This window comes from Piliocolobus tephrosceles, chromosome 10 (assembly GCF_002776525.5).
Source record: "Piliocolobus tephrosceles isolate RC106 chromosome 10, ASM277652v3, whole genome shotgun sequence".
Lineage (NCBI taxonomy): Eukaryota > Metazoa > Chordata > Mammalia > Primates > Cercopithecidae > Piliocolobus > Piliocolobus tephrosceles.
The window spans coordinates 107,502,800-107,515,494 of NC_045443.1; the positions used below are offsets into that span (position 1 = coordinate 107,502,800).

Here is a 12,695-nt window from a genome sequence, read left to right on the forward strand (position 1 = left end):
CTCGCTCTGTTGCCCAGGCTGGAGTGCAGTGGTGCGATCTAGGCTCAATGCAAGCTCCACCTTCTGGGTTCCCACCATTCTCCTGCTTCAGCCTCCCAAGTAGCTGGGACTACAGGTGCCTGCCACCACGCCCAGCTCATTTTTATTTTTTTTGTATTCTTAGTAGAGACGGGGTTTCACCACGTTAGCCAGGATGGTCTTGATCTCCTGACCTCGTGATCCGCCCGCCTCGGCCTCTCAAAGTGCTGGGATTACAGGCTTGAGCCACCGCGCCCGGCCGTTGATGTCTAATTTTTAAGTACTCATGAGGTGATGGAGGAGAAACTAACTCAGATGACTGCGATACATCTTTCCTTATAAGAAGTCCTTAAAGATGATGAAAAATGTGAAGCAACTCATGTGAGAAAGCTGTAAGTGGTCAGAGAAGCAAGCTGACTTTTGGATGAAAGGTGCAACACAATGTCAGGGAATAGGTGATTTCTTTTCCCTACAGTTCATGGTAGTGATACCTGAATGGGTGGCACAAAATGAGTTCTGGCGTGTTAGACTGATGCTTCTCTTTGCTGCGGGTTTTGAACAAACTGCTTGGCTTACAGGGGTGAGGGAGAGCACCTGACAATGGGTGGCGATGTGCGTGGAGCTTCTACCCTGAACGTGGCTTCATGAGATGTCCTGTGGAGGGTCAATGCTTTATCTCATTCCATGGGGCCTTCAAGATGACAAGAAAATATCAAGAGATAGGAGCTTGAGATAACAACATTAAATAACAAAACATTTAGCAGGGTAAAACACTGAGAAGAAATGGATCAATTCATTGTTTCCTCCCAAGAGAGACTGTAACACTAGTTTTAAAAAGTGGCAAAGTCCTTTCTTCACATACATGCTTGGAGATACCCCAAGCTTAGAGATTCTGAGTAGGCCAGGAAATTCACTTATTGCACGATGCTTGGTAGGGAACAAATGATGTTGATTTTTTTGTTTTAAACTGAACTCTCTCAAGAAAATGTTTTATGAAAAATTTCATTTATAGTTTTAGCCATAGGCAGGGAGTTTTAAGGGATGGAAAAGTTTTCACAAACTTTAGACAATGAAACTATTCTTTTGGATGTATGTGATCAACTCGACAGTTATTGACAACACAACCGAACATCAGAAACTAAACCAGCAAATAGGCACAAAATAAGGCAAGTGGGTTAAATAGTTGAAAATTGGTTAGAAAACATGCAAAAATAATACTGAGTTTTCTTTTAAAAAGTTTTAAACCATCATTAAATGTTTTTTTTTGTAGAAATCTGAAGAGTTCTGTGTCTGAATTTGAAATTGGACTTTATAAAGCCTAGAAAACAGAGGAGGCGGCACCCTGCCTTGTCAGTTGTTGTTCTCTTTGGTGGTGATGGTGACCAGCTGCTTGGCAGCCTTGGCGATGTCATACGCACACTGGATGACCTGCTGAGTGACCAGCTGGACGTCTGTGGGTGAGCCGGGGTCCCCTGGGAGGGTCTTTTTGCACTCTGACTGCAATCGGTAGGCACTGGACGTCAGTAAACGAAGGGAAGTCCTCACCATGTCAGACTTGGGTTTCTAAAAGGAAGAAGACAACCGTTTACCCTGAACTGCAGGGCAGACATCCAAAACCAGGGGACAAACATTCTTCTAAAGCAAACCAAGCTGCTCCCCGGAGTGAAAGGCAGTTTGGTCCTGCCCTTTCTCAATGGGGTGCTTTACACACTCCAAGCGTCACAGCCCACAGCGTAAGAGATGCTGAAATATTCTGATTCAAAGGTCAAAGTGTCTGCAGGGTAATTTTAGTAGTATGTGGTATTTTGAGGTAGTTTTTGAAAAATATTAATCCATGTGGGTAAAATATTCCAGAAAATCCTATACATTTAAAAATTTTCAAATTTGCCTTTTAGCACATGACTTGTATATCCTTGTCTTATTAAATCAACATTCATGCAGAACAAAAATATTTCAAAGCTCTATACGACTGCATATTTTAAAACTGCATATGCTACAAAAAAGCTAATATAATATACAGGTCATAAAGAAATTTCTTGCTGTTCATTTAAAAGGATTTAAACCAAGTGAGTAGCAAGTGACTTACTTTGGGGAATAATGCTGCCATTTCTGTAACAGCTACGTGTATCCTCTCTGAGCAGGGAATATAACTGCAAGAATATTGAAGAAGTTACTCAATGACAGTAAAAATGATTCGGAGGCAAAGAGTACTCAAGTGCTAGGATAGATTGTGTTTATATTCCTTTCATGAAGGGGCTGGGGCTGTAGCCAGCCAGCTGGGCATCCCACACCACCAGAGGGCACATGGTTATAAAGCAGGACTCCCATTGCTTCCTGAAAGTTCAATCTGATGAAAAGTCTCCAGGTATGAAATATGAACATATACTCCTGATCAGGTAAGGCCACACAACAGTACAGAAACATAATTCACCCCTCCTCATGTCGACTTCTCATGTGTTTCATTGTCTTGATTTCTAGAAAGAGAAAGGATTTCCATGCAAAAGGCCACAGAAGTGAAAAATAAAGGACTGAAAAAAATCCTTAAAATTAGAACTGGAGCCTCTCAAGTAGCCGGAACTTCAGGTATGCGCCGCCATGCCTGACTGATTTTAAAATTTTTTTTTGTAGAGGAGTCCCACTATGTTGACCAGCCTTATCTTGAAGTGATTCTCTTGCCTCGGCCTCCAAAGTACTGGGGTTACAGGTGTAAGCCACAGTGTCCGGCCCTTTCCCCATTTTTTAAACCATGAAGTTGGCTTCTGAATAGATTGTCATAAGCAACTTACGTACTTCCCCTTTGTAATAAATCTAGTTTCAAAACTATTATAATTAAAACTGTTGGTTGGGCATAGTGGCTCACGCCTGTAATCCCAGTATTTTGGGAGGCCGAGGTGGGCAGATCACCTGAGGTCAGGAGTTTTGAGACCAGCCTGAACGACATGGTGAAACCCCATCTCGGCCGGGCACGGTGGCTCAAGCCTGTAATCCCAGCACTTTGGGAGGCCGAGACGGGCGGATCACGAGGTCAGGAGTTCGAGACCATCCTGGCTAACCCGGTGAAACCCCGTCTCTACTAAAAAATACAAAAAGTTAGCCTGGCGAGGTGGCTGGTGCCTGTAGTCCCAGCTACTCAGGAGGCTGAGGCAGGAGAATGGCGTAAACCCGGGAGGCGGAGCTTGCAGTGAGCTGAGATCCGGCCACTGCACTCCAGCCCGGGCGACAGAGCAAGACTCCGTCTCAAAAAAAGAAACCCCATCTCTACTAAAAATACAAAAAAATTAGCTGGGCATGGTGGCGCATGCCTGTAATTCCAGCTACTCAAGAGGCTGAAGCAGGAGAATCGCTTGAACACAGGAGGCAGAAGTTGCAGTGAGCCAAGATCATGCCACTGCACTCCAGCCTAGGGGACAAGAGCGAGACTCCATCCCCCCCCCCCCCAAAAAAAAAAAAAAAAAAAAAAAGACTGCCTACATTTTAAATTAAACCATTACATTTCAAGAAAATGTTTATATTATCCAAAAATGCCTCCATGGGAAATCTTGACTTTTACCTTTGTGAGCAATTACAATTATAAACCATGTAATAACAAAAGTTCCAACGTATAAGGAGTTAACTTGTAACTATGAAGGGGCAACAACCCATCTGGTCACACAGATTTCAGAAAGAGAAAAAAGCAATGTCCACAGCTGTCATGTGTATCATGCATACTAATAAACGGTGTGTTAATATCACAATGACTGAGAACCACACTGAAGAGTTTTGGTTTTTTTTTCTTTTTTTGATACAGAGTCTCGCTCTGTCACTCAGGCTACAGTGCAGTGGTACAATCTCGGCTCACTGCAACCTCCGTCTCCCGGATTCAAGCAATTCTCCTGCCTCAGCCTCCTGAGTAGCTGGGATTACAGGCTTGCGCCACCATGCCCGGCTAATTTTTGTATTTTTAGTAGAGATGGGGTTTCACCATGTTGGTCAGGCTGGTCTCGAACTCCTGACCTTATGACCCACCCACCTCAGCCTCCCAAAGTGTTGGCATTACAGGCGTGAGCCACCATGCCTGGCCAGTGAAGAGTTTTATATTCTGTTGGTTATGGTTTCATTTTTGAGAAATACAATTCACCCTTTCCTCCTGCTACAGAGAAGGAATCTTTCCTAAGGCCATCTCTCAAAAGCTCACTCATTATGAGCCATCTCTCAAAAGCTCACTCATTTGGGGAAGTCCTCGACAAGACAGAAAAGCAAGCACACCCAGATTAATGAGGAAGGCCTTCTCCTCCTCTAACAGGAGTCTACGTTCACAACTTCATTCACATTGGTATCTTTCCTCAAAAAGGTTTTCGTGCATAGTATGTCATAATCCCTGAATCGTATGTATGTCTGTGTGAGGGCAGGAGTGAGGTTGGAGGCCCAGGAGACAAGACCAGACTTCAGGAATGTCAGGGGCTGGGGCTGCTTACATGGATCAAGAAGAGAAAATGAGAAAAAGGCATGGGTTTAATTTGTACAATTCAAGATTATAAATAAAAGCATCTCGGGTATCTTAAGTATCCACAAATTTTAGTATAGCATTGAACAATTTATGAAATATAAATTCTCAGGCCGGGTGCGGTGGCTCAAGCCTATAATCCCAGCACTTTGGGAGGCTGAGATGGGCGGATCACAAGGTCAGGAGATCGAGACCATCCTGGCTAACACGGTGAAACCCTGTCTCTACTAAAAAATACAAAAAACAAGCTAGGCGAGGTGGCGGGCACCTGTAGTCCCAGCTACTCGGGAGGCTGAGGCAGGAGAATGGCATAAACCCGGGAGGCAGAGCTTGCAGTGAGCTGAGATCCGGCCACTGCACTCCAGCCTGGGCGATAGAGCGAGACTCCGTCTCAAAAAAAAAAAAAAAAAAGAAATATAAATTCTCTAGACCAATTATGGTTTTAAACCAAAAGAATGAGCTAATGATTAAAATCTCTGCATCATTCTCTCATGGTCTTAAAAAAAAAAAGGAAATCAGATCATGATATGTGTTGTTGAATGGATTTGTACACTTTAAACAAAGAAAGGAAAAAAAAAAAAAGAAACTTCCCAAATTGTACTAAGCACCATATTGCATCTTTGAAGCCAGAAATGGCCTCAGGGCAGATATTTATATTTTTGACAACGACAGCAACATAAGGCAAGCACGTTTTAGTTTGAAATACAAGCACAGCACTTCTGAACTAGAGGAAATGAAAAGCGAAGCACACTGACAAATGGAGTCACAGTGCTCAGGAAGGAAGTGTTATTGAATCATGATTACATTAAACGCTGTCAAAAACTTTGGCAAAGCACGGTGGCTCAAGCCTGTAATCTCAGCACTTTGAGAGGCTGAGGTGGGCAGATCACTTGAGATCAGGAGTTCAAGACCAGCCTGGCCAACATGGTGAAACTGTCTGTACTTAAAATACAAAAAAATTAGCCAGGCATGGTGGTGGGCGCCTGTAATCCCAGCTACTCGGGAGGCTGAGGCAGGAGAATCACTTGAGCCAAAGAGGCAGAGGTTGCAGTGAGTGAGATCACACCACTGCACTCCAGCCTGGGTGACAGAGCAAGACTCTGTCTCAAAAAAAAAAAAAAAAAAAAAAAAAGGCCTGTGCTTTGGAAAGCCATGGGATACTGCTTTCTGTAATCACATATGTCCAAAAGGCGTGGTATGTAGAGGATGCCTGGGAAAGGAGGAAGAAGCCAAATCATTAGACAGTTTTTATCAAAGGAGGCTAAAAAGTTATGCGGGTTTCTCTTTTTCTCTGAGGAGCTTCCAGCAGTCCCTCCAAAAGACTAACTCTTATCTTTCAATAAACATGGCTTATTCCCCTCTTTCCTAGTGGGAAATAAGGACATTGGGAGATGTGTGAGCCATATAAAAAAGGGTAGAGAAAGGGGAGGTTGACCCAGCAGTGCCAGGACTACAAAAGGGAATACAAAGGTCCCGATGCATGTCTGTGTGGAAGAAGAAAACAGAGAGAAGAGTAAACAGCACAGCATCCCTTAAACACTATTTTCTCGTGCAAGGCGTGTAGAAAGTTCTTCACTGAAGTCCTAAACTTTGCTGACCTAATGAAAAGAATGAGATCGTTCTTGGGTTTGACTGAACTCTGCTGGTTTAGCTAATGTTTTATGAGTGTCTATATCCTGCCAACCATGGGAAGCTAGGATGTTACCCCAAGCAGTTTGCAACTCACCGGAAGTTCTTAGAGAATTCACTCTCAAAGAACAAAAGGCTAAGTTGGAGCAAGAGCCATTCCCTTCCTCCGGGTAAGAATTAACCACAGGATGTGCTTCTGGTCACAGTAACCAGCCTCCCCTCTCATGCGCAGAGATGGATTTGGGTGATGATGAGATCAACTTTATTTACTTTGAGACAGAGTTTCGCTCGTGTTGCCCAGGCTGGAGTGCAGTGGCATGATCTTGGTTCACTGCAACCTCTGCCTCCAGGGTTCAAGAAATTCTCCTGCCTCAGTTTCCTGAATAGATGGGACTACAGGCACATGCCGCCCATGCTCGGCTAATTTTTGTGTTTTTTGTAGACATACGGTTTCACCGTATTGGTCAGACTGGTCTCAAATTCCTGATCTCAGGTGATCCACCTGCCTCGGCCTCCCAAAGTGCTGGGATTACAGGCGTGAGGCACTGTGCCCAGCCCAGGATACCTTTTTTGTCAGCAGCCTTGTCCCTAGCCAGGCCAGGGTATAGCCATGGCCAAAAGCAAGGTGTAAGGTAGCCCCTTTCCCCCTCTACCTAGAACTAGCACTGCCGCCACCCTAACTATGCCACAATCCTATTTCTAGAAGCACTTATTTTCGGAGCTTCATAACAAGATGAAAAAAAGAAAATACCATGTAAATCAAACAAGACAAACCAAACCAAAATTGACATTGTTCTTAAGCCTGTTAATGTAGACTTAGGTTTTCAATGACCTTGAAGCAGCATGCTAGGAACAGCTGCCATTGGGAACAGCTGCCATCGGGAATGTGGGCATCATCCCCTTCTGGGCGCATAACACATGCTCTGCCAAAGCAGAGTCTTCAGTCCTGCTTACCTGTCATGTTTATTTTCTTGGGCTGCTCTTAAGAGCTCCTGTATGTTTTTGGTGATCTGTTCAGTCTTCCTGATGACATCTTCGGTGCTAGGGAGAGCGGGGCTTGGGGCCACATGGGGTTCTGCTGTGTCTGGTACCAAGCCATCACCTGGCCACACCATACTTCTTTGCCGTCCCTTTCGGCTTGACCTGTGAACATTAAAGATGCAGTTAAATACAGCAGGTGCTTAATTAGCTGCTCCTCTGCTTCTAGGAGCCACTTTGTATGCACCAGCTAAATGCATGAGCAGGCTGGTCTTGTCATTTCCTTTATCCTGTCTAGCAGGAGACTCATGGTAAGGCTCTACAATGGGCTATTTCACTCTACCACAGGGCTGGAAGTGTATACTCCCATGGGAAGGGTGAAGGAGGGGAAAAGGGAGGGAAATACCTGGGGCGGGGAGAGTGTGTGGTTATAAAGCCATCCCCAGGTGAGCCAATTCCTTGGGTACAAATGCAGAATGTAACCTAGTGTTGTCTGTGTGATGAAGTGCGGTAATGACTTTAGACACACTACAGACAGCTAACGACACATAACATGCTGGTGCAAAGAAAAAGACCTTTCAGCAATAATGTGAGATGACAAGACATGCAAACTATGAGCGTATACTTGAATGTTTTAAGACTTTATGAGTCTGAAAATAGAGAAAAGGGGTGTGTGTGGTGAACTGCTTCTGCTGGCCCTGGGGAGCCCCTCCCCTGGCACGCTTGTCCTGTGGATGTACCCCATGCCATCTGGCTCCATGTCGTTGGGAGTGTTGTCGTAGTCACTCTCAGGTGTGCTGTTCTGCTTCTCCAGCCTGGATGCCTACAAGAAAGAAGGGGGACCCTCATAAGTTGGTAACATGAGACCCTTCTCAGGAGTCTTCCCTAGGAACTGTTACCTATTAGGCTATTGGCCTTCACATCCCAAATCTCATTTGGGACAGGGGCCAACTCTCTAGTGAAAATTCAGTAAAAGATGAACATTGGATCCAGAAATGGCCTCTTTCCTTCTTTGCACCATTTTCTTCTTAGCTCAGTGGCTACTCCATAATCACATCCTTGGTACAAACTAACAGACATGCAAGGCAACACACCCTCATTTAGTTCTCAAATTTATAACATAATGAGATATAGTTAAAATACAGGCAGGGTGTGGTGGCTCACGCCTGTAATCCCTGTATTTTGGAGGCTGAGGCAGGACGATTGCTTGAGGCTAGGAGTTTGAGACCAGCCTGGGCAACATTAAAAAAAAAAAACAAAACAGCCAGGCATGGTAGCATACACCTGTAGTCCCAGCTCCTCAGGAGGCTGAGGGAGGATTGTTTGAGCCCAGGAGTTCAAGATTGTAGTGAACCATGATCGCACCACTGTACTACAGCCTGGGCAACAGAGTAAGACCCTGTCTCAGAAACAAACAAAAAAAATCCCGGCACTTCTATGACCACAGACCTTCAGCACTGGAAGTCACTTTCAGATTATCTGATTGAACCCCATATGAGAAAATGAAGGGCCAAAAAACTGCGTGGCCCACCAAAGGCCACAAAGTCTGCAGAAAAACAGGACCAAGCACCAGGTCTCCTGCCTCCTGCTATTTCCAATATTTCATGCCTGGGCTCAAATCTACCCCTTAAAATGTAAAGATTCGGTGCAACTGTGGCAATCAAAAATGGGATATAGATTCAAAAGAGGAATCCTAAAAATGTTTTGAACAAATGCCAGCAATGCTAAACACAGGATCTTCTAGGGTGACGAAATTCGAAGGGGACTTTATTCCTTCGAAGGGGACTATGTTCTGAGTATTTCATGAACATTATTTTCCCTCAGTATTTATTTCACCCATAATGCTTGAGAATTTCTTTGGAACAGAAATCAGTGGAGGCTAATTTAAAACCTAAACCAATTACCTTATAAAATACAAGTGTGAGCTATTTCTAGCTTTACTCCTTGAATTTCATCCAAGTTAATCAAAACATGTGACTAAGAGAGTTTTATTGATGCTGCAATAAAAGGTGGCTAAGGACGCAGATGTAAACTAAGAGCTTTGTTTAAACACATGGAAACCCTGTAGCTTCATCCAAAAGAATGGCTACTTTTGAGTAAGTTGGTTTAAGAAGGTCTACATGGCCAGGTGCGGTGGCTCGCGCCTGTAATCCCAGTATGTTGGGAGGCTGAGGTGGGTAGATCACTTGAGGCCAGGAGTCTGAGGTCAGCCTGGGCAACATGGTGAAATGTCATCTCTACTAAAAGTACAAAAATTAGCCAAGTGCAGTAGTGCACACCTGCAGTTCAGCTACTTGGGAGGCTGAAGTGAGAGGATTTCTTAAGCCTAGGAGGCAGAGGTTGCAGTGAGATGAGATCATACTACTGTACTCCAGTCTGGGTGACAGAGCTAGACCCTAACTCAAAAAAAAAAAAAAAAAAAAAAACCCACAAAACTACGTAAAGCCTGATTGTCGCTCCTTACTGATAACACCTTGTGGGTACAGGCAAGGCAGCCAGACCCATGTGGAGGAGCCCCCCTTATTCACACCACACTTTGTTTGCTATCCCCATAGACTCTCCTTCTGCTCCCAGGGTACATGTTCTCTTCTCTGTCGGCTGAGTTATTCCATCCACACCTCCACACATGCTCTGTTTAGTTCCCAGCCACGCAAATACAAGATACTTGCTGTGGGCTTCTAAAATTCACTATGAACTCGTGCATCCTGCAGCCACTCAAATCCATTTGGCAAATGATTAAACGTTGGCTTGGAGCCATATGGGGAGTTTGTAAAGCTAATTTCTGTAGAATCTACAACTTTGGTGATTCCTTTGTTTATATCTCCTACCAATAAGTAGTTCTGCTTCTCTTGCTGCCTTGTTTTGATCTGGCTTTATGAACAGTCAATGAGTTTGGCTCCTAGAAGTCTATAGCAGGAAGATCATGGGCAAACACTGTGGTCTTCCAGAGATGAACTTAGAAAACCAAAAAGAAAGAAACAAAACCCAAAACCCTTCTCATCTTTTCACAGGGAATGCCTAACTTTTTTTTTCTTTTTCTTTTCTTTTTTTTTTTTGAGATGGAGTTTCACTCTTGTTGCCTGGGCTGGAGTGCAATGGCGTAATCTCGGCTCACTGCAACCTCCGCCTCCCAGGTTCAAGCAATTCTCCTGCCTCAGCCCCCCGAGTAGCTGGAATTACAGGCATGCACCACCACACCCAGCTAATTTTGTATTTTTAGTAGAGATGGGGTTTCACCATGTTGGTCAGGCTGGTCTCAAACTCCTGACCTCAGGTTATCTTCCCACCTCAGCCTCCAAAAGTGCTGGGATTATAGGTGTGAGCCACCGCACCCTGCCAACTTTTTTTTCTTTTCTTTTCTTTTTGAGACAGGGTCTCACTCTGTCGCCTAGGCTAAGTGCAGTGGTACAACCTCAGCTCGCTGCAGCCTTGACCTCCCAGGCTCAAGCGACTCTCCCACCTCAGCTTCCTGAGCAGCTGGGACCACAGGCATGTGCCACCACGCTCAGCTAATTTTGTACTTTTTTGTAGAGACAAAGTCTTACTATGTTGCCCACCTAGCCTCATAATCCTGAGCTCAAGTGATCCTCCAACTTTGGCCTCCCAAAGTGCTGGGATTATAGATGTGAGTCACCACACCTGGCCCCAACTAACTTTTAAGTTTTATTTTGGTTTTTATATATACACCCACACAGAGGTGTGTGTGTGTATACATATACACATATATCAATAGATAAAAACTTGCATTTACGTAATTATACTGAAAAATGTGCCCAGAGCTGCTCCAGTGGAAAACAAACTAGAAACAGAATTAAACCCAGAAAATTCTACATATTTATAATGAATCTTTTTTATTTATTTATCTGGAGACAGAGTCTCGTTCTGTTGCCCAGGCTAGAGTGCAGTGGCACGATCCTGGCTCACTGTAACTTCTGCCTCCCAGGTTCAAGTGATTCTCCTGCGTCAGCCTCCCAAGTAGCTGGGAGTATAGGTGCCCACCGCCATGCCTGGCAAATTTTTTGTATTTTAGTAGAGACGAGGTTTCAATGTGTCGCCCAGGATGGTCTTGAACTACTGAGCTCAGGCAATCCACCTGCCTCAGCCTCCCAAAGTGCTAGGATTTACAGGCATGAGCCACCACGCCTGGCCTTTATAATGAATCTTTTTGCCTTCCCCGATGAAATGTGATAATCGCAAATCGAAAGCATTACCCTCAATGATCAAAAGTACCAAGTTGCATTTAAACATTTTAGAAGAGCGGTGACTCACATACCTAATAAATGCATTCGGTAAATGTTTCTCAAGTATGGAAAACAACATACAGCAGCAACCACCCAGGAAATCAGTTACTTACACGTTAGTTAAGTCCTTCATCGTTGTCAACAAAAGCATATGTACAGAATTTCAGTGTAGCTAGCATTTAATGTATCAAAATTATTACAAGCATGCAGAGCCAAAAGCTATTGGTTAAGAGTGCTGCTCTCTCAAAGCTGTTAATAGGAAGGTTACCTTATAGCTGGTGCTGGTTCAATTTATTTAATAGGTTTGCAGTTTTCTCTGAATAAAGACACGCCATAAAAATCTAAACTCATGATGAAGCTGTCAGGAACAATCAGGGTGATCAGTTTAAATGATTTTTGTACAAAACTCTATCTTAGCAAGCAGTCCTTGCAATGATATTGAAGGCTACCATACAAATTAAAAAACAAAATTTCACAGTAGACAAAAGTGGTTTGACTTACAAAATTTCTAATAAGATATTTAATCACTAACTGTCCTTTAGTTGTATCTGGGCTATTTTAATGAAAACATTACAGTTCAATTTCAGAACTCCTCAGGAGACTTTTTTTTTTTTTTTTTTTTTTTGAGACAGTCTCACTCTGTCATCCAGGCTGGAGTGCAGTGGTGCAATCTCGGCGTATTGCAACCTCCGCTTCCCAGGTTCAAGGGATTCTTGATTCTCGTGCCTTAGTCTTCCGAGTATCTGGGATTACAGGCATGCACCACCACCCCCCACTAATTTTTGTATTTTTTAGTAGATACGGGTTTTGCCATGTTGGCCAGGCTGGTCTCAAACTCCTGGGCTCAAGTGATCCACCCACCTTGACCTCCCAAAGTGCTGGGATTACAGGCATGAGCCACTGCACCCAGCTGAGACTTTTAAGTCCAATTTATCAAGAATTCTTTTTTTTTTTAGTACAATAATTGCTTTTTTTTTGATACAGGGTCTCACTGTGTTGTCCAGGCTGGAATGTAATGGCAAAATCATGGCTCACTGCAGCCTCGATCTCTCATTGTGGGCTCAAGTGATCCTCCCATCTCAGCCTCCCAAGTACCTGAGACTACAGGTGTGCATCAACACACCTGGATAATTTTTTAATATTTTTTGTAGAGATAGAATTTCACCATGTTGCTGAGGCTGGTCTTGAACTCCTGGGCTCAAGCAATCCACCCGCCTAGGCCTCCCAAAGTGTGTGAGTCACTGCACTCGGCCGAGAATTCTTCTTTTTTTTTTTTTTTGAGACGGGATCTCGCTCTGTCACCCAGGCTGGAGTGCAGTGGCCGGATCTCAGCTTACTGCAAGCTC

The 12,695-nt window shown here is 44.0% G+C and overlaps 1 protein-coding gene across 14 annotated transcripts in view; it reads right to left on the reverse strand.

The window, feature by feature from the left end:
• Positions 1 to 1,006: 1,006 nt before the first annotated feature.
• The window catches only part of GIT2 (GIT ArfGAP 2), a 65,096-nt gene continuing 53,407 nt past the window's right edge, over positions 1,007 to 12,695 (reverse strand). For all 14 annotated transcript variants that reach the window (XM_023201352.2, XM_023201095.2, XM_023201502.2 and 11 more), the window contains 4 exons: positions 7,849 to 7,931; positions 7,085 to 7,273; positions 2,105 to 2,168; positions 1,007 to 1,581 (listed from right to left, as the gene is read on the reverse strand). In XM_023201352.2, the coding sequence (XP_023057120.1) occupies positions 1,369 to 1,581; positions 2,105 to 2,168; positions 7,085 to 7,273; positions 7,849 to 7,931 (549 nt within the window). In that variant the 3' untranslated portion in view covers positions 1,007 to 1,368. The remainder of the gene's footprint in view (positions 1,582 to 2,104; positions 2,169 to 7,084; positions 7,274 to 7,848; positions 7,932 to 12,695) is intronic.